Source organism: Rana temporaria, chromosome 4 (assembly GCF_905171775.1).
Source record: "Rana temporaria chromosome 4, aRanTem1.1, whole genome shotgun sequence".
Lineage (NCBI taxonomy): Eukaryota > Metazoa > Chordata > Amphibia > Anura > Ranidae > Rana > Rana temporaria.
The window spans coordinates 385,283,001-385,302,777 of NC_053492.1; the positions used below are offsets into that span (position 1 = coordinate 385,283,001).

Here is a 19,777-nt window from a genome sequence, read left to right on the forward strand (position 1 = left end):
TTTTCCTTCGATTTCCTTTCTAAATGTTTTTTTTTCCCTTTGTCTGAATTTCTCACTTCCTGTTCCTCCTCAGTAAGCTTGCCCCCATCATCCGAGCTGTGCTGGCTGGGGGTTAGCCCGCGTGCTCGCCCCCTCCCTTGGGACTACATCCCTGCAAGGAGACGCTGTGAACATTCACAGCGTCTCCCTGCAAGGATGTAGTCCTAAGGGAGGGGGCGAGCACGACGCTGACTTACACCCACTGACCTGCTCTGGATGTGAAAACATCAGGAACAGTCCATCTTTGGATTGTGGGGGGGGGGGGGGGGGGAAGCGCTGTTTGCAGATGATCGGGTGAGTAGAAGCTTTCTCCAATCCTCTAGACCAGGAATATGCAATCAGCGGACCTCCAGCTGTTGCAAAACTACAAGTCCCATGAGGCATAGCAAGGACTGACAGCCACAAGCATGACACCCAGAGGTAGAGGCATGATGGGACTTGTAGTTTTGCAACAGCTGGAGGTCCGCTAATTGCATATCCCTGCTCTAGACCAAGGGTGGCCCTCCAGCTGTTCCAGAACTACAAGCCCCATCATGCCTTTGCCTGTTGGAGCCATGCTTGTAAATTTCAGCCTTGCAATGCCTCATGGGACTTGTGGATCCGCAACAGTGGTTGGGCCATCAGTTTGATACCAGTGGTCTAGATAAAAAAAAGGGGGGGGGGGGGGGGGGGAACAGCTGACCTGTGCAGGTATTTGGACAAAATGTCGAACCTGTCAGATTATCGACCATACAGCGCATGCACACGTAAACACACTAGCTACTGCGCAATTCACATTGTTTTGAAATCTTGGTCAGCTTGACTTGGCACTGCTCCCGAACCATAAGTGACCAAACTTGGGGAGCACGTTAAGGGGACCCAGGACTATGAGGATACCATTGAGCAGAGCAGTGTGGGTGCAGTTCCGGCGTCAGGCAGGAATATGGTGCAGGCTCTGTCAGAGGATGAGTTCCAGCAGATGTAGATAAGGGGAGCCCCACGGGGGTGATGTCACTCCTAGCAACATAGCTCAGGCTTTTGTGCCTGCAGACTGAGGTTGGAGAATGTAAACAACATCTTCTGTCTGTCATCCCCTTCCTGATCTTGCATGCCGTACAGTGCCATGACATGCCGTACAGCGTCGTCGTCATCATCAGTGCGCACAGATTTAAAGAACAGCTGATGCTACGTCACAGGAAGTGACGCGGGTTCGATAATCTGACAGGTTTGACGTTTTGTCCAAAAAGGCCCAACTGCATAGGGAAACTTTTTTTGAAGTTGAACTTTAAAGAATGAGTTGCTGTTAGAATCTATGAAGAGAAATCACACAGGAAAAGTATAAACTCCTCTGTTCCCCCCTCCTCACCTGCACTGCCTGGAAGAGCCCCTCTGTCATGGCCTGGTTGAAGGACTCAATGTGAGCTCTGGTGATGTCCTGTAGAGGAGGGTGCTGCTTCTTCCCAGGCTTGCCATAGTCGGGGTCTGTCAGCTTCTTCAGACTGGGCTCCCTGGGCAGTTTATCCCACTTCTGAGTCCAGTCCATGATAACAGGAAGAACACACAGTCCACTCCTGAGACACACACAGCCTAGTACTCAGCGGCACATGTGCGGGCAGAGGGGGTGTGGTCACTGCACACATGTTGCCCGTGACGTACTTCCGCCAGTCTCCACACTTCCAGGACGAATAGCTGTCAGGCGTCTAGTACCATTGCCAGCTTCGGCTCTCAATTATGTCTTCAACCGTGTGTGTGTGTTAAGGCAACGGCGTCTCATTATGAACTAGAGAAAATAACCGTCTATTCAGGCGTGAGGAGAAAGGACGCCGCCATTTTGTTGTAGACCAGATCTCTAGAGACTAGACTGTGCCTCTCTCAAGAAACAGGAAGCTAATTTTCCAGTCATTCTAAAATTGACACCCCGCCTACCTACCTGCTGGCAGTGACTTGTGGCACTTCATTCCATAACACCGTGGTAAAGTATTATGTGTCTTTCTGTGAGGCACATTTGTAACGTTACCTTGGCTCTGCTCTGCAGGGTAGGCGGACATGCTTTGCTTCTAGTAATCTTACGTGAGCTGTCATAAGTAAAGACCAAGAAAGCGTTTCTTTTTATTGTACAGTGCCATCTAGTGGTGACTTACTAATTCTACTGTGCACTATCATCGATTTTTTTGCATTGTGATTTCTCTGTTTTTGTTTTCCTGGTTAAAGCAATTTATAAATATATCTAACGGCAAAACTCTTCTTTTAAGGTACTTTCACACATTGATGTAAATTTTCACGGACTCCGCTTTGCTCAGCAGGGATCGATGCGAAGATCTCCGCTGAGCCGGCGGATGACAGGTCCGTCTCGGCTCAATGTGGAGGGATGGACCTGTCAGAGCCCCGCTCTCTTCTATCGGGGAATCGGAGGAAAACCGAACCGCCTGCCGTTTTCATCCGATCCACCAGACGGGTGGAAAATAAGGCTTCCACCCATCTGGATTTAGCGGATCGGATGTCGGCGGACATGTCACCGATGATATCCGTCGTTCCATAGAGGTACATGCAGCGTACCGACTGACAGTTGGACCTGACACTCCTGCTCACCCCCTCCCCCCCTCAAGAGGCTTTCTCCACACCAGGGAGAAAGTGTGGCATTACTGTGTGTAGTTACAGACAGAAGAACAAGAAGTGAGAATTTCTCAGAAGAAATAAGGACATTTAAAAGCAAAATGGAAGGATGAGGTAAGTGAAGGAGGACTGCACTAAGGTAAAGGAATCTATTTAGGGATTTTTTTTTTTACCTTTACAACCCCTTTCAGCTTCCGGCACTGCGTCACTTTAACTGACAATTGCACGGTCGTGCGACGTGGCTCCCAAACAAAATTGATGTCCTTTTTTTTCCAACAAATAGAGCTTTCTTTTGGTGGTATTTGATTGCCTGTGCGGTTTTTATTTTTTGTGCTATAAACCAAAAAGTGCGTAATTTTTTAAAAAAAAACACTATTTTTTACTTTTTGCTATAATAAATATCCCATTTAAAAAAAAAATAAATAAAAAAATTCTCAGTTTAGGCCAATACGTATTCTTCTACATATTTTTGGTAAAAAATAAAAAATCGCAATAAGCGTATAGTGACTGGTTTGCGCAAAAGTTATAGCGCCTACAAAATAGGGGACATAATTATGATTTTTTCATGTTTTTTTTTTTTTTTACTAGTAATGGCGGCGATCTGCAATTTTTATTGGGACTGTGATATTATGGCGGACACTTTTGACACATTTTTGGGACCATTTACATTTATACAGTGAACAGTGCTATAAATATGCACTGATTACGGTATAAATGTGACTGGCAGGGAAGGGGTTAACACTAGGGGGCGAGGAAGGGGTTAAATGTGTAGCCTAGTGAGTGATTGTAACTGTAGGGGAGGGGGGTGACTGGGGGAGGTGACCGATCTGTGTCCCTATGTACAAGGGACACAGCGTCGGTCTCCTCTCCCTGACAGGACATGGATCTCTGTGTTTACACACAGAGATCCACAGTCCTGCTCAGTTACTGGGCAATTGCGGGCGCCCGGCGACCATCACGGGCGCGCACATCGTGTTCCCAGTAACGCAGCGGGTGTGTGCGCGCCCCATAGCGGCTTTAAAAGAGGAGGATGTCATATATGAAGTCCTGTCAGAACAATTGAGCTACTGTGCCGCCGTCCATTGATGGCGGCCGGTAGTTGAGTGGTTAAGGACCTTGCCTGTTTTTCAGATTTGGTGTTTACAAGATTAAAACATTTATTTTTTTTTGCTAGAAAATTACTTAAAACCCCCAAACATTATATATATTTTTTTCTAACACCCTAGAGAATAAAATGGCGGTCATTACAATACTTTTTGTCACACCGTATTTGCGCAGCGGTCTTACAAGCGCACTTTTTTTGGAAAAAAATTACTTTTTTTAATAAAAAATTAAGACACCAGTAAAGTTAGCCCAATTTTTTTTTTTTATTGTAAAAGATAATGTTACGCCAAGTAAAATAATACCCAACATTTCACGCTTCAAAATTGCGCCTGCTCGTGGAATGGCGTCAAACTTTTACCCTTAAAAATCTCCATAGGTGACGTTTAAAAAAAGTCTATAGGTTGCATCTTTTGAGTTACAGAGGAGGTCTAAGGCTAGAATTATTGCTCTCGCTCTAATGATCGAGGTGACACCTCACATGTGTGGTTTGAACACCGTTTTCATATGCGGGCGCTACTCACGTATGCGTTCGCTTCTGCGCACAAGCTCGACGGGGCGCTTTAAAACATTTTTTGCTTTTGTTTTCTTATTTATTTATTTTATTTATTTTTTTACACAGAAAAAAATGGGTCACTTTTATTCCTATTACAAGGAATGTAAACATCCCTTGTAATAGAAAGAAGCATGACAGGTCCTCTTAAAGTGGTTGTAAACCCACTTTTTTGACTTTTACCTACAGGTAAGCCTATAACAAGGCTTACCTGTAGGTAAGGAGAATATCTCCTAAACCTGCACAGTTTAGGAGATATTCCCCTCGCAATGCGGGCGGCGCATGCGCAGGGGGGAATCCACAGCGAAAGGACCGGCATCCGCCGGACCCTGCCAATTTTAAATCTCCCGCGCGCACGCGCGGGAGTGACGTCATCGCCGCTCCAGCCAATCACAGCGCTGGATCGGCGATACCCGGAAGACACGCCGGAGCAAGATGACATCCTGCTCGGCGTGGACCAGGTAAGTGGTGTTCACCTCGTTCCGAGGTAAGTATTTCAGAATCGGCTAGTATGCGGTGCATACTAGCCGATTATGCCTTTTGCCTTGCAGGTTTAAAAAAAAAAGTTTATGCGGTTTACAACCGCTTTAAATATGAGATCTGGGGTCAAAAAGACCTCAGATCCCATATTTACACTAAAATGCAAAAAAAGAAAAAAAATTTGTCATTTGAAAAAATGACAACAAGAAAATGTGCCTTTAAGAAGCATTGGCGGAAGTGACGTTTTGGCGTTGCTTCCGCCCTGCTATGCTATGGAGACGGGTGGGGGCCATCTTGCCCTCACTCGTATCCCAGCCGAGCAGGAGGAAGGACCCGATCGCCCCTGCCGCTGCCGATGGCTCCGGTAAGCAGCAGAGAGCGGCGGGAGCTGCTGCCGTTACTGAGATATCCATCTTTAAAAAAATGACGTATGTATACAGTGAGCGGTCCTTAAGTGGTTAAGCTAGTGCATTGTTGGTTCACTTACCTTTTCCTTCGATTTCCCTTTTAAGTGTTTTTTTTACTTTGCTGATGTGAATGAGAAAGGGGGGACAAGGCAGAGAAAAATGTTTTTATTTAGGGTAAGGATCCACTTTATGTGTGGGAGATAAAGCCATACCTCATTAAAAATGGACTTTATCCTTCATGTCCATGTATCAAACGTCAACAGTGAGCATCTCATAAGCAATACATATTCACTTGTGTATTCTATATGTCTCAGTTCATGTAATGCATATTTACTTTTATTTATTGTCAGATACTTCCTAAGCCTGTGCCCACACCTTTTCTGAAATGGTGTTAAATGGAATTAAAGCCATATTTTTTGATTTGGATAACACATTGATTGACACTTCTGGAGCCAACAAAAAAGCAATAGAAGAGGTAAGTTCTAGTTTATGAAATCCTCTGTTCCTATAAATGAATATATATCTACATTCTGTGCATTAATAAGTAAATGTTAAAGCCCAGCTTCTGCATTTTTTTAAAATTGAACCTCCAGCTTGTCAATAAAGAGGAAATGCAGCTCAGGCTGCCTCCTTTGGCGCTGTCTCTGAAGTCTTTTATGCCAGATTTCCTCAGTCTTTGGTTGAGTGATGCTGGGCATCTTTAACCTCAAAGACAGAGGGCATACTGGGGTTAAAAAAAAAAACGTAAAAAAAAAAAAAAAGTCAGCAGCTACAAACGCTGTAGCTGCTGACTTTTAATAAGGACACTTGCCTGTCCAGGCTGCCCGCGATGTCGGCCGCCCGATGCCGATCCGTCCCTCTTAACGGGTGCTGGCGCCACCATTTTTTTTTCGATAAAAGGGTTTCCATATATTTCAACTGGTTGTTTAGAGGCTTACCTGAAACTCAGATTTAAAGCGGAGTTCCACCCAAAAGTGGAAGCTCCGCTTTTCTGTCTGATGACGTTGCCATATTTGGCACCTTTCGGGGGGAGCGGGTTCAAAAACAGGAACCTATCCCCACTTCTGTCGGACCTCACCACGACGAGGTCAGAAGTCCGGCCCGTCTCCTCCTCCTCCTTCCCCTGCCGCCCGGCCAGTTAGAGAGCGCAGCATGCTTCGGACATGCGCAGTAGGGAACGGGCTGTGAATCTTCACTTCTGGTTTCCCTTACAGGCTATGACAGCAGCAGCACCCGAGAGCCAATGGAAATATTGTCTGGGGTGCCAACATCGCTGGATTCTAGGACAGGCAAGTGTCCTGTTATTAAAAGTCAGCAGCTACAGTATGTGTACTGTACATTTTTTCCTGCGAGGGCGGAACTCCGCTTTTAAGAATAATTCCAGGCATCAGCATGTTATTCATGCATACATTGGTCCAGCTTGGACTATGTATATACCATACCTGGCTGATGCTGCTGGAAGTTATTTCAGTGATCCCCATTTACTTCTAGATCCCATGATGATTAGCTGCCCTCCTGCATTGTAAATACAGGAGGTCACTCAGCATGGGTGCCATTCATAGACTGCTTTGCATTTTCTGAATTAATAGAAGGTATTCTCTCATTGGACGAGAGAATGGGCAGTGACATTACACTCTCCAACTCATCCAATCGGAGAGCGTTATATATTCATTCTGAGCCCATGCTCGGTGGTTGACTGCCTGTGTTTTGCAATGCTTCCGGTTGGACTAGGAAGCAAGAGGAGATCAATGAAGTAGCGTTGTCTAATTTAGTGATTTTCAGCTTCCAATGGCATTAGGCAGGTATGTCGTATACATCCAAGCTGGACTAGTGTAAGTACAGTATGTATAACACGCTTATGCCTGGAATTATTTTTTGAAAGTAATTCTAAAGGTACTAATTAACCACTTAACCACTTCCAGACCTTAGGTGTTTTTCAGATTTGGTGTTTGCAAGACTAAAACAGTTTTTTCTGCTAGAAAATTACTTAAACCCCCCAAACATCATATATATATATATATATATATATATATATATATATATATATATATATATATATATATATATATATATTTTTTTTTTTCTAACACCCTAGAGAATAAAATACTGGTCATTGCAATACTTTTTGTCACACCGTATTTGCGCAGCGGTCTTACAAGCGCACTTTTTTTGGAAAAAAATCACTTTTTTTAATTAAAAAATAAGACAACAATAAATTTGGCCCAATTTTTTTATATATTGTGAAAGATAATGTTACGCCGAGTAAAATGATACCCAACATGTCACGCTTAAAAATTGCGCCCGCTCGTGGCATGGCGTCAAACTTTTACCCTTAAAAATCTCGATAGGCGATGTTTAAAAAATTCTAGAGGTTGCATTTTTTGAGCTACAGAGTAGCTCTAGGGCTAGAATTATTGCTCTCGCTCTAACGATCGCGGCGATACCTCACTTGTGTGATTTGAACACCGTTTTCATATGCGGGCGCTACTCGCGTATGCGTTCGCTTCTGCGCACGAGCTCGTCGGGACGGGGCGCTTTAAAAATTATTTTTTTTGTTTTCTTATTTATTTTTATTTATTTTATTACTTTTTACACTGAAAAAAAAAAAAATTGATAACTTTTATTCCTATTACAAGGAATGTAAACATCCCTTGTAATAGAAAAAAGCATGACAGGTCCTCTTAAATATGAGATCTGGGGTCAAAAAGACCTCACATCTCATATTTGGGCTTAAATGCAAAAAAAAAAAAAAATTGGAAATGTCATTTTTTCAAATGACAAAAAAAAAAATTGTCTCTTTAAGAGGCTGGGCGGGACTGACGTTTTGACGTCACTTCCGCCCAGCAGAGCTATGGGGACGGGCGAAGGAGAATTTTCCTTCAGTCTCGTCCCCGCTCAGCTGCCGAACGGTCCCGATCGCTTCCGCCGCTACCGACGGCTCCGCTAAGCGGCGGAGGGCGCGGGAGGGGGCCCTCTCCCGCCACCGATAACGGCGATCTCGCGGCGAATCCGCCGCGGAGACCGCCGTTATCGTTTACCAGACCGCGCACACTAAAGATTGATACCTCGGTTGTGGCAGCAGCTGCTGCCGTTACCGAGATATCAATCTTTAAAAAATGGACGTACATCGTCGTGCGCAGGTCTGGAAGTGGTTAAGGACCGCCTCCTGCACATTTACGTCAGCAGAATGGCACGGCTGGGCACAAGCGCGTACCTGTACGTCCTCTTTAAGTGCCCAGCCATGGGTCGCGGGCGTGCGCGCCCGAGACCCGGTCCAAAGCTCCGTGACCGCGGGACCCACAGACCCGATCGCCGCTGAAGTCCCGCGATCGGTCCCCGGAGCTGAAGAACAAGTAGAGCCGTGTGTAAACACAGCTTTCCCGTTCTTCACTGTGGCTCTGTCATTGATCGTGTGTTCCCTGATATAGGAAAGCATGATCAATGACGTCACACATCCAGCCCTGCCCCGTACAGTTAGAAACACATATGAGGTCACACTTAACCCATTCAGCGCCCCCTAGTGGTTAACTCCCAAACTGCAGTTGTTATTTTCACAGTAAACAATGCATTTTTATAGCATTTTTTGCTGTGAAAATGACAATTGTCCCAAAAATGTGTCAGAATTGTCCGATGTGTCCGCCATAATGTCGCGGTCACGAAAAAAATCGCTGATCGCCGCCATTAGTAGTAAAAAAATATTAATAAAAATGCAATAAAACTATCCCCTATTTTGTAAACACTATAAATTTTGCGCAAACCAATCGATAAATGCTTATTGCGATTTTTTTTTTTTTTTTTTTTTTTACCAAAAATAGGTAGAAGAATACGTATCGGCCTAAAGTGAGAAAAAATTATTTTTTTTATATATTTTTTGGGGATATTTATTATAGCAAAAAGGAAAAAATATTGAATTTTTTTCAAAATTGTCACTATTTTTGTTTATAGCGCAAAAAATAAAAAAACATAGAGGTGATCAAATACCACCAAAAGAAAGCTCTATTTGTGGGGAAAAAAAGGACGCCAATTTTGTTTGGGAGCCACGTCGCGCAATTATCAGTTAAAGCAACGCAGTGCCGAATCGCAAAAACTGTCCGGGTCCTTTACCTGCATTTTGGTCCGGGTCTTAAGTGGTTAAAAAAAAAACATGTTATACTTACCTGCTCTGTGCAATAGTTTTGCACAGAGAGGCCCAGATCCTCTTATTTTTGGGTCACCTGTCAGTGATGGCTCCTCCCTCCTAAGTAGTGTCCCCAATAGCAACACTCTTGCTATGGGGGCAAAGTCCAAAATAAAATGGGAAGAAGGATGACCGCTCAGATAGACCAAAGAACTCTCTCACCAAATCCAAAACCCTGGGTGCCGGCATGCTCAAGTGCCCCTATAGCAAGCAAAAATTGATGAGGAAGACTAGGACAGCCGCACTCTAAAAAAACGTTCCTTTTTAATAAAAATTGGTCACAAAACTGACATATCACAGCAGAAGTTAGAAAAACCAGCTGACGTGTTTCACACTGTCCTACAGTGCTTAATCATAGCTCATGATTAAGCACTGTAGGACAGTGTAAAAACGCGTCAGCTGTTTTTTCTAACTTCTGCTGTGATATGTCATTTTTGTGACCAATTTTTATTAAAAAGGAACGTTTTTTTAGAGTGCGGCTGTCCTAGTCTTCCTCATCAATTTTTGCTTGCTATGGGGGCACTTGAGCAGGCTCGCTTCTGAGCCACGCTCCTGTAAATGGACGTTGTCTATTCACATACAGAGCAAAGCTCAGCCCTGCTCTCTCCTCATTGGCTCACTGGCTTTGATTGACAGCAGTAGAAGCCAATGGCTCCTGCTGCTGTGTGAGGAGAGAGGGACCCGGAAGAGCTGCTGCTCTCATGCACATCACTGGATCGAAATGGGGCTCAGGTAAGTATAAGGGGGGCTGGGGAGGAGCTGCACCCAGAAGGTTTTTTACCTTAATGCATAGAATGCCTTAAAGGGGTGGTTCACCCTAAAAACGACTTTTTTTTATTACAATGGCCCCCCACATTACAATACGATTAAGGCTATTATTATTTTTTTGAAGCTGTACATACCTTTGTACAGCATATTCACCCGTTGCGAGTCCCGCGGGAGTGGGCGTTCCTCACATGTCTGTGATTGACATTTTGACCAAAAACGAGCTCCCCCCGTCGCGTAAGCCGCGTCACGGCGAGAACGGCGAGTCGGCGCTATACTGCGCATCGCCGTTCGGCTCCTTTCGCCAATTGTGACGCGGCTTACGCGACGGGGGGGAGCTCGTTTTTGGTCAAAATGTCAATCACAGACACGTGAGGAACGCCCACTCCCGCGGGACTCGCAACGGGTAAATATGCTGTACAAAGGTATGTACAGCTTCAAAAAAATAATAATAGCCTTAATCGTATTGTAATGTGGGGGGCCAGTGTAATAAAAAAAAGTAGTTTTTAGGGTGAACCACCCCTTTAAGGTTAAAAAATCTGCCTTTAGAACCACTTTAAGTTTTCAAGCATGCAGAAATGTTACTTCTATTTATAAAATGGATTTTCTTATTTGCACAGGTGATTAAATTACTTAAAGACAAAAGCCAATTCAACGAAGACGAAATACATATTATATGTAAAAGTTTTCAAGCAAAATTGCTTCATGAAACATTTGATCCCTCTGAAATGACCATTGACAATCTCAGGGTATTGCACTGGGACAAATCCATGCAGGAAGTCAAGCCTGGAGATTATAAGGACTTGGCCCAAGAATCCTATACATTATGGAAAACCAAGCGTCTACAACTCATGACCTTGGCAGAAAGTTCCAAAAACATGCTTTGCCAACTGCGCAAATCGGTGCGCTTGGTTCTGTTAACAAACGGAGAGAAGCAGGTTCAAAGAGAGAAAATTGAAGCTTGTGGTGTCAGTGCATTGTTTGATGCCATTGTGGTGGGAGGAGAACATTCAGAAGAGAAGCCAGCGCCATCCATCTTCCTCCACTGCTGTGATCTAGTGTCCGTAAAACCGGAAGACTGCGTGATGGTGGGAGACAATCTGGACACAGACATTCAAGGCGGACTGAATGCTGGATTAAAGGCAACCATCTGGTTAAATAATAACCCCCAAATAAGCAGCAATCCCAGCCCTACTCCTCATTACACTATACATTCTATGAATACACTACCTGAGGTTTTACAAAATTTACAGTAGTCGTCAGTTTTATAAAGAATATAGGAATCCCCTTCATGCACAAGAGTGTGGTCCAAGCATGGAGACGAGGCAAAAAATGGTTTGACATCTTAAAGGGTCACTAAAGGAAAAAATTTTTTGCTGAAATGACTATTTACAGGGTATAGAGACATACAAGTTAACTGATTCCTTTTAAAAATTATTAAAAATTGAATTTAATCTATCATATAATGTGCCTCTAGTTTCACTTTCGTTTTTAAAGGTACATACATGAAGTTCTGGGTGAGAGGTGAGTCGGGAAGACTCACAGAACAAAAACAACAAATCCAGGGCAGTGTTTTGTTTTTAAAATGAATCTGATTGGTTCTGAGGAGTTTTAGACACACAGTAATGACAGCTTAGACCACTGTGAAAATCTCCCAGTACGATGGTTATAAGGAAACAGGCAAGCAGGAAGTGTGGAGATCACAGCAGATTTACAGCTACTTCAAAGCAAAAACGAACAATGAGGACATGAAACCAGTACTGCAGTAAGGTAAAGGGAGCTATTTAGCTAAAAAAAAAAATTCCTTTAGTGACCCTTTAAAGCACTTTGGCCATCTCACAGCTGTTTTTGTACATATGAAAACAGGCAATCTGTGGGGGTTTGAGTAGGAAGCCATCCACTGCTCCAAATTAGCAAGAGGATGAGCTTCATACTTTTTATTATGAAACGGAGGCTTTAAATGAACAAACGCAATTCGTGTGCTTCTCTGGTCTCCACCCACCCCCTTCTCCCCGCAGCATTTCCTGCTTCCCTCCTCTCCCAACAACTGTTTGGGGGGGATGTTTCAGGATGGAGAGCGAGGGAATGGGCTGGTAAATATGTAATTACACAACCCCTTCCTTTAGAGAATGATTGGTACCGATCACTCACTGGGCCAGATTCATGTAGATCAGCGGATCTTTAGATCCACTCGATCTACCTGTTTTACGATCCGCCGGTGCAATTTAGCGAGGCTAGTGCATGATTCATAAAGCACTTACCTCGCAAATTGCACCGTCGGATCCTAACTCCCCCCGGCAGAATGCAAATTTCCGCGGCTAGGGGGAGTGTACAATTTAAATCAGGCGCGTTCCCGCGCCGATTTAACTGCGCATGCGCCGCCGGCGAAAAAGCCCAGTGCGCATGCTCCAAATGACGTCGCTAGGACGTCATTGTTTTCGGCGGCTAGGTTACTTACGGCCATCCGTATTCCCGACGTACTTACGCAAACGACGTAACAAATTTAAAACTCGGCGCGGGAACGTCGGCCATACTTAACATTAGCTACCCCTCATATTAGCAGGGGTAGCTATCCGCCGGAAAAAGCCGAACGCAAACGACGTTGAAAAAGATTGACGGGCGGGCGGGCGTACGGACGTGAATCGGCGGTTCTCCTCATTTGCATATGCAACGTTTTAAAAAAAGCGACGACACCTAGCAGCCGGCGGGAGATTACAGCCTAAGATTCAACTGGTGTAAGTCACTTACACCAGTCGGATCTAAGGGAGATCTATGCGGAACTGATTCTTATGAATCAGTCGCATAGCTCCGACCGTGGGATCTCACAGATCCGACCGTCGGCTCTCACAGATACGACGGCGGATCAGGAGATCCGCCGTCGTATCTCTTGATGAATCTGCCCCACTGTCTTTATTCATAACTGAAACATAGTAAACTGATTTGAAGGAATAGCTGTCTGACTCAGAATAGGAGTGACTAATCCGTTATAAGCAGCTGATGCACTTTTAGGGTTCTGATGAGAAAAACTGCAGTGTCGGCATCTATTTTTAGAAGTGATTAACCTTTAGGCCCTTTTCACAATGCAGCGGTTTTCAGGCGCTATTGCGCTAAAAATCGCGCCTGCAAACCGACCCTAAACAACGGCTGCTGTTTCTCCAGTGTGAAAACCCAAGTGCTTTCACACTGAGGCGATGCACTAGCAGGACCCGCTCCAAAAGTCCTGTTAGCAGCATCTTTGGAGCGGTGAGAGGAGCGGTGTGTTTACCGCTCCTTCCCATTGAAAGCAATGGGAAACCGCAGCTATACCGCCGCAATGCACCTCTGGAGAGGCGATATTAACCCTTTTTTGTCCGCTAGCGGCCGAATACTGCTGCAATTCCGACGGTATATCGCCGCTAAAAATAGCGGCGCTATACTGCCACCGCACCTCCTGCCCCAGTGTGATAGGGGCCTTAGGAAGTATGTCCTCAAAAATTCTTTTTTTGTTGCAGAAGTGACCTAAAACCTGACCTGTATTTTAGTGAAGAGTTCTTCAAACAAGCAGGAAATTACATTTCAGGGGATGTTTTGTACACCAGCCGTGCACAGAACGCCTAAGACTCCTTTCACACTGAGGAGTTTTTCAGGCGTTTTAGCGCTAAAAATAGCGCCTAAATACCGCCTGAAAAACTCCTGCCCTGCAGTCTGTGTGAAGGCCTTCGAGTGGTGCGCTAGCAGGACCGCTCCAAAAGTCCTGCTAGCAGCATCTTTGGATCGACGTGTTTACAGCTCCTTCCCATTAAAAGCAATGGGAAACAGCGGTATTAACCCTTTTTCGGCCGCTAGCGGGAGTTAAAACCGTACCGCTAGCGGCCAAATACCACCGCAATTCCAACGGTATATCGTCGCTAAAAATAGCGCCGCTATACCGTCGGCGCACCTCCCGCACCAGTGTGAAAGGGGCCTTAAGGCTGCCAGTTTGCATTGAATTTTTAGAAAATGACAGTTGTTAGCAGATTGAAAAGGAATGTTATTTTTTATTAACAATATGGCTTCTGTAGCAATAATATATACTATAATAATTTTTCCATGAATGTGGAGTTAAAAAAAGCACCTGAATGAAGCTGCATCTGCAATCCCAATGTAAAAGCCTGAGTGCTTTTACACTAAAGCGCCTGAAAAATGCCCTAGTGTGAAAGGAGTCTTGGCATTAAAAAAAGCGCCTGAAAGAAGCCTCGCCTGCAATCCCAATGTGAAAGCCCTAATGCTTTCACACTGAGGCACTGCGCTGGCAGGGCGTCAAAAAAAGTCCTGCAAGCAGCTTCCCATAAATGCACTTTTTTAACGCCAAAGCGCCTGAAAAATGCCCCAGTGTGAAAGGCGTCTTAGCGGAGAGTTACCAGCGTTTTTCGGGCGCTGGCAGTGTGAAAGGGCTCTGAAAGCACTTGGGCTTTCACATTGGAATTGCAGATGAGGCTTCTTTCAGGCACTTTACAGGCACTTTTTTTAACACCAAAGCGCGTGAAAAACACCCCAGTGTGAAAGGGGTCTAACTGAATGTCTGTACCTTGGTACGGCCATAGAGCTGGAGAGTCTGTGGGGGCCTTGCACACAGGACCCACTGTTTGTGGTTGCAGTGTTTTTGCAAGCTCATTTACAAAAAATATATAAAATGAAATTTTTTTTTTCTCTCAAATATATGTGCATTTATTGTTCTAAAGCAATACGATATGCACAGAATCGTTTACTAGAAATGACTGTAATCATAGTGTTTTATATAGTGTATTAATAAATGAATATTCAACCTGAAGATTAAAAGTCTTTTATGTATATGTTTGAGTACAACATTATGTTTTAAAGTGGGCATTTTTCACAAAAAGAGCGCTAAAGAGCCCAAACCAATCAAATTTAAAACACTTTATCATCTCCTACTCAGAGCAATTATTCGGAAAAACATTGAATACACTCTGTCCCTTAACCACTTAAGCCCCGGACCAATATGCTGCTAAATGCCCAAAGGCGTTTTTACAATTCGGCACTGCATCGCTTTAACAGACAATTGCGCAGTCGTGCGACGTGGTTACCAAACAAAATTGGCGTCCTTTTTTCCCCACAAATAGAGCTTTCTTTTGGTGGTATTTGATCACCTCTGCGGTTTTTATTTTTTGCGCTATAAACAAAAATACAGCGACAATTTTGAAAAAAATGCAATATTTTTTACTTTTTGCTGTAATAAATATCCCCCAAAAACATATATAACAATTTTTTTTCCTCAGTTTAGGCCGATACGTATTCTTCTACCTATTTTTGGTAAAAAAATATATAAGGGATCACTCGATCGATGCAGCCGCCACAGTGAAGCCGTGTTTACATACGGCTCTCCCCGTTCTTCAGCTCCAGGGAGCGATCGCGACGGAGCGGCTATAAACGAATAGCCGGACCGTCGTCCCGGATCGCTCCCCGCGGGAATCCAACAGACGCATGTAGCGGGGGGGGGGGGCGATCGGACCCCCCACCCGCTAGAAGGCAAGGACGTACCTGTACGCCCATTTGCCTGTACGTGCCATACTGTGGACGTACATATACATGCGGCGGTCGGGAAGTGGTTAAAGTTTACTTTTAGTAAATATAAACTGTTTAATACCTTTTTATTCATCAGCAGTTAGAGCAGTCTTGTGACTTGTATTAGTGTCTGGTAGGGATGAGCCAAACATCCCCCGGTTTGGTTCACAGCAGAACATGTGAACAGGCAAAAAATTTGTTCGAACAGGCGAACACCGTAAGGTCTCGTACACATGATAGGTTAACCAGAGGACAACGGTCTGAAGGACCGTTGTCTTAGGTTAACCGATGAAGCTGACTGATGGTCCGTCACGCCTACACACCATAGGTTAAATAACCGATTGTGTCAGAATGCGGTGACGTAAAACACAACGACGTGCTGAAAAAAACGAAGTTCAATGCTTCCAAGCATGCATCGACTTTATTCTGAGCATGCGTGGGTTTTTAACCGATGCTTTTGCATACTAACGATCGGTTTTGACCTATCGGTGAGGCGTCCATCGGTTAAATTTTAAAGCAAGTTCCTATTTTTTTAACCAAAGGTTTTAGTGGGGCCACACACGATCGGTTTTGACCGATGAAAACAGTCCTTCAAACCGTTGTCCTCTGGCTATCCTATCGGGCCTTAAAGTCTATGGGACATGAACATGAAAAATCAAAAGTGCTCATTTTAAAGGTTAATGTGCAAGTTATTGTCATAAAGTGTTTGGGGACCCGGGTCCTGCCCCAGGGGAAATGTGTCAATGCAAAAAAAGTTTTAAAAACGCCCGATTTTTCGGGAGCAGTGATTTTATTAATGCTTAAAGTGAACAATAAAAGTGAAATATTCCTTTAAATTTCATACCTGGGGAGTGTTTATAGTATGCCTGTAAAATAGCGCATGTTTCCCGAGGCGTCTTTCAGGACAGCACCTTGAGATATGGTGACTCCTCCCACTCCATCAGGAAACACCTTCTTTCCAATCTTTAAAAGGGAGGTCCCTCCTTGTACCATCAGTTTTTGTGTTTCCTCCTCTGGAGGGGGCATCTTTTTAGGAGGGAGTCTGATATCTCAGGGAGCTCCTGAAAGTCGGACTCTTTTTTGTACTCCTACCTTTCTTTTTTTCTTTTGCGGCGATCGTCGCGGAGACTGTCCGCTCTCCTGTGCCACCCGCGCGGCGGTGATGGTATTCAGGCTCCTCTCTTCTCCGTGCTCAGTGGAGCCAGCAAATCTGGGGCCTAGCATTCGATTCATTTTGGCGGAGCCAGGCTCCGGAGACGCGCGTCACTTCCGGCGCGCCGGGAGGAGGGGCAGGGCGGACGCTGGGGCCTATTTCCGCTTCCTGGTCCGGCGCAGCGGCGCTTTAGGATTCCAGGAAGCGCTACACATGCCACATGAGTAGCGCTGTCGTCTCTACTATGGACAACACAGAAGACACAGCGAGTGGAGCAGGCACTGGCACCAGCAGGACCTCGGCGGGAAGCAGTAACGTGAGTCTGTCTTCCTTAGGGGTGAGGGGGTCTTATTTTCTCTCTCTCGGTCTCCTTATTTTTTTCCCCCCAGTGGCATGGGGGCCTGTCAGGACGCAGGCAGTGGTCACTTTCCTTCCTGGCGCACCTGGTGAATGGGGTTTTTTTTTTTCCGTTTTCTTGTCTGAGACCGGGTCTCATTCCGGACCCCTTTTATTGTTTTTTCTTCTCGCCCGTTTTCTTAGGTCAAAACGGATACTAAGAGAAGGTGTCCTGCGTGCAGGACTAGATTGGGGGAGGACTGGAAGAAACCTTGGTGCAAAGCATGCATTGCAGCAGTAGTGCAGGAAGAGTCAGCTTCTATTAGAGAGGAGTTAGTCTCTTCCGTTAAAAACGAGTTACTGGCCCAATTCCAGTCAGTTAGGGGATCCCTAGCTTCTACCCCCTCTACTCAGCCGTCCACCTCTCAGTCCTCCCAGGAGGTAGTAGTATTATCTTCTGGGCCCTCAGTCTTCGAGGAGGTATCTTTAGGGCAACCTCAGGACCCCTCTAGTGGGGAATCGGAGACTGAGGAGGAAACGGGGTCTCCCGCAAAGTTTAAACTTTCCTTAGAGGAGGTGGACAATCTCCTTATAGCCATTTACGCTACCTTAAGACTGGGTGAGGAGAAGAAGGACCTAAGTTTGCACGATAGAATGTATGCTGGTCTCTGCGAACCCAAGGGTCGTACCTTCCCGGTACATTCAGTTATTTCCGAGACTATTCTACGAGAATGGCAGGAGCCGGAGAAAAAACCCTTTTTTTCCAAGTCCCACAAGAGACGCTTTCCTTTTGGAGAGGATCCATCAGCTATCTGGAGGTTCCAAAGGTGGATGCAGCCTTTTCGCAGGTCTCGCGTTCCACGGACTTGTCCTTTGAGGACATGGGTCTGCTCAAAGATCCTATGGATAAGCGTATGGATCTTCTCCTTAAGAAAGCCTGGCAGTCCATTTTGATCAATCTGAAACCAGCCATGGCTACCACTTGCGTGGCTCGTAACCTGGAATATTGGGTGGATCAGCTTAAAGCACATATTGAGGCTGATTCCCCGAAACAGGATATTTTGGATTCTTTTTCCACTATAGCTGCAGCAGTTGCCTATATGGCAGATGCCTCGGCCGAGGCGATTAAATTTTCTGCCAGGTCCGCAGCCTTAGCCAACTCAGCCAGGAGGGCCCTTTGGCTCAAAACCTGGCCAGGAGACGCAGCGTCCAAAAGCAAATTATGTGGAATCCCGTTCTCGGGAGATCTACTGTTCGGCCCTGAACTAGATAGTATTCTGGACAGGACGGCAGATAAGAAAAAGGCTTTCCCAGTAAAAGCGAAAAATCCTCCCCCTAAGCGTTTTTTTCGGGCCCATAAGCAGCAAAATAAGGGTAAAGGGCCACAGGGAAAGAGAGGTTGGTCAGCGCAGAAGGGTAAAGGTAAGGGAGTCCTTTTCAATCCTCCTGCGCAAACCAACAAGCCGCAATGACTCAGCCCTTCGGGTAGGCGGAAGGTTGGAGAATTTCCTTCCGCAGTGGTCGGCAGTATCAGACAACCGGTACATTCTGACCACTATCGCCCAGGGTTACACTATAGAGTTCTCGGAGGCCCCACCAACAAGATTTTTGGTAACTCAGACCCCAAGAGATCCAGTGAAGGCATTGGCTTTAAAGTCCTCCCTGTCGGAGCTTCGACAGCAGGGAGTATTAATCCAGGTCCCTCTAGTAGACCAGGGCAGGGGGTTTTACTCTCATGTCTTCCTAATAAGAAAGCCCACAGGAAAATTCAGGCTAATCCTGAACTTAAAACCTCTAAACAGATGTGTGAAGTACAGAAGATTCAAGATGGATTCGATATTTTCCATCAGGAATCTTCTGACGCCAGGTTGCTTCATGGCTTTGATAGACCTGAGGGACGCGTACTTACACATTCCTATATCCCCAAAGTCGCAGAAGTTTCTCAGGCTAGCGGTAGAGTTGGAGGGCACAGTACAGCATTTCCAATACAGGGCCCTCCCCTTCGGGCTCTCATCATCACCTCGGATCTTCACCAAGGTGCTGGCAGAAGCCTTAGCACCTTTGCGGCTTCAGGGGATACAGGTCATCCCCTACCTGGACGACCTCCTCTTCTTTGCCCCCTCGAAAGAGAGGTTGTTGGCAGATCTGTCTCGGGCACGAGGTCACTTGGAATCCCTGGGCTGGATCTTAAATCTTCAGAAGTCCGCCCTAGTACCCTCCCAGGAGATTCGTTTTCTGGGATTCCAGGTGAATTCACTATGCCGGAGAATATTTCTCCCTTTGGACAAGACAACCAAGGTCTTAGATTCCATTCGGTTGTTGCAGGCCCACCAGACACTAACAGTCAGGCAGGTTATGGCAGCTCTGGGAGTCTTGACTTCCACCATGCCAGCCGTCCAGTGGGCGAGATTGCATTTCAGACCCCTGCAGGCTTTTTTGTTGAAAGCATGGGATCACAAGCCCAATTCCCTGGACTCCCAGGTGAAGATTCCAGCCAGTGTAAAGAGATCCCTATACTGGTGGAAAAATCAGAGAGTGCTTGTGGAAGGTCTGGAATGGTTCTTCCCAGTGGAAAAGAGGCTTACCACGGATGCCAGCGCCTGGGGATGGGGAGCCCACTTAGACGAAAGGTT

At 45.5% G+C, this 19,777-nt stretch overlaps 2 protein-coding genes across 2 annotated transcripts in view; one reads left to right on the top strand and one right to left on the bottom strand.

Moving 5' to 3' along the window:
- The window catches only part of POLR1B (RNA polymerase I subunit B), a 47,722-nt gene extending 46,060 nt beyond the window's left edge, over nucleotides 1–1,662 (bottom strand). The window contains exon 1 of the mRNA XM_040351078.1: nucleotides 1,385–1,662. Coding sequence (XP_040207012.1) covers nucleotides 1,385–1,561 — 177 coding nt within the window. The 5' untranslated portion in view covers nucleotides 1,562–1,662. The remainder of the gene's footprint in view (nucleotides 1–1,384) is intronic.
- A 23-nt stretch (nucleotides 1,663–1,685) lies between these two features.
- LOC120937674 (N-acetylneuraminic acid phosphatase) lies at nucleotides 1,686–11,527 on the top strand. The gene is made up of 3 exons (XM_040351079.1): nucleotides 1,686–1,990; nucleotides 5,523–5,647; nucleotides 10,735–11,527. The coding sequence occupies exons 2-3, from the start codon at nucleotides 5,558–5,560 to the stop codon at nucleotides 11,368–11,370; spliced, it is 726 nt and encodes a 241-aa protein (XP_040207013.1). The 5' UTR covers nucleotides 1,686–1,990; nucleotides 5,523–5,557; the 3' UTR covers nucleotides 11,371–11,527.
- Nucleotides 11,528–19,777: the final 8,250 nt, after the last annotated feature.

What these genes read in the sequence shown, in the direction of transcription:
- LOC120937674 (XM_040351079.1), top strand. Translation starts at nt 5,558, where the DNA reads ATGGTGTTAAATGGAATTAAAGCCATATTTTTTGATTTGGATAACACA. An exon ending in ACAAAAAAGCAATAGAAGAG is followed by an intron (nt 5,648 to 10,734) that starts GTAAGTTCTAGT and finishes TTATTTGCACAG; the next exon opens with GTGATTAAATTACTTAAAGA.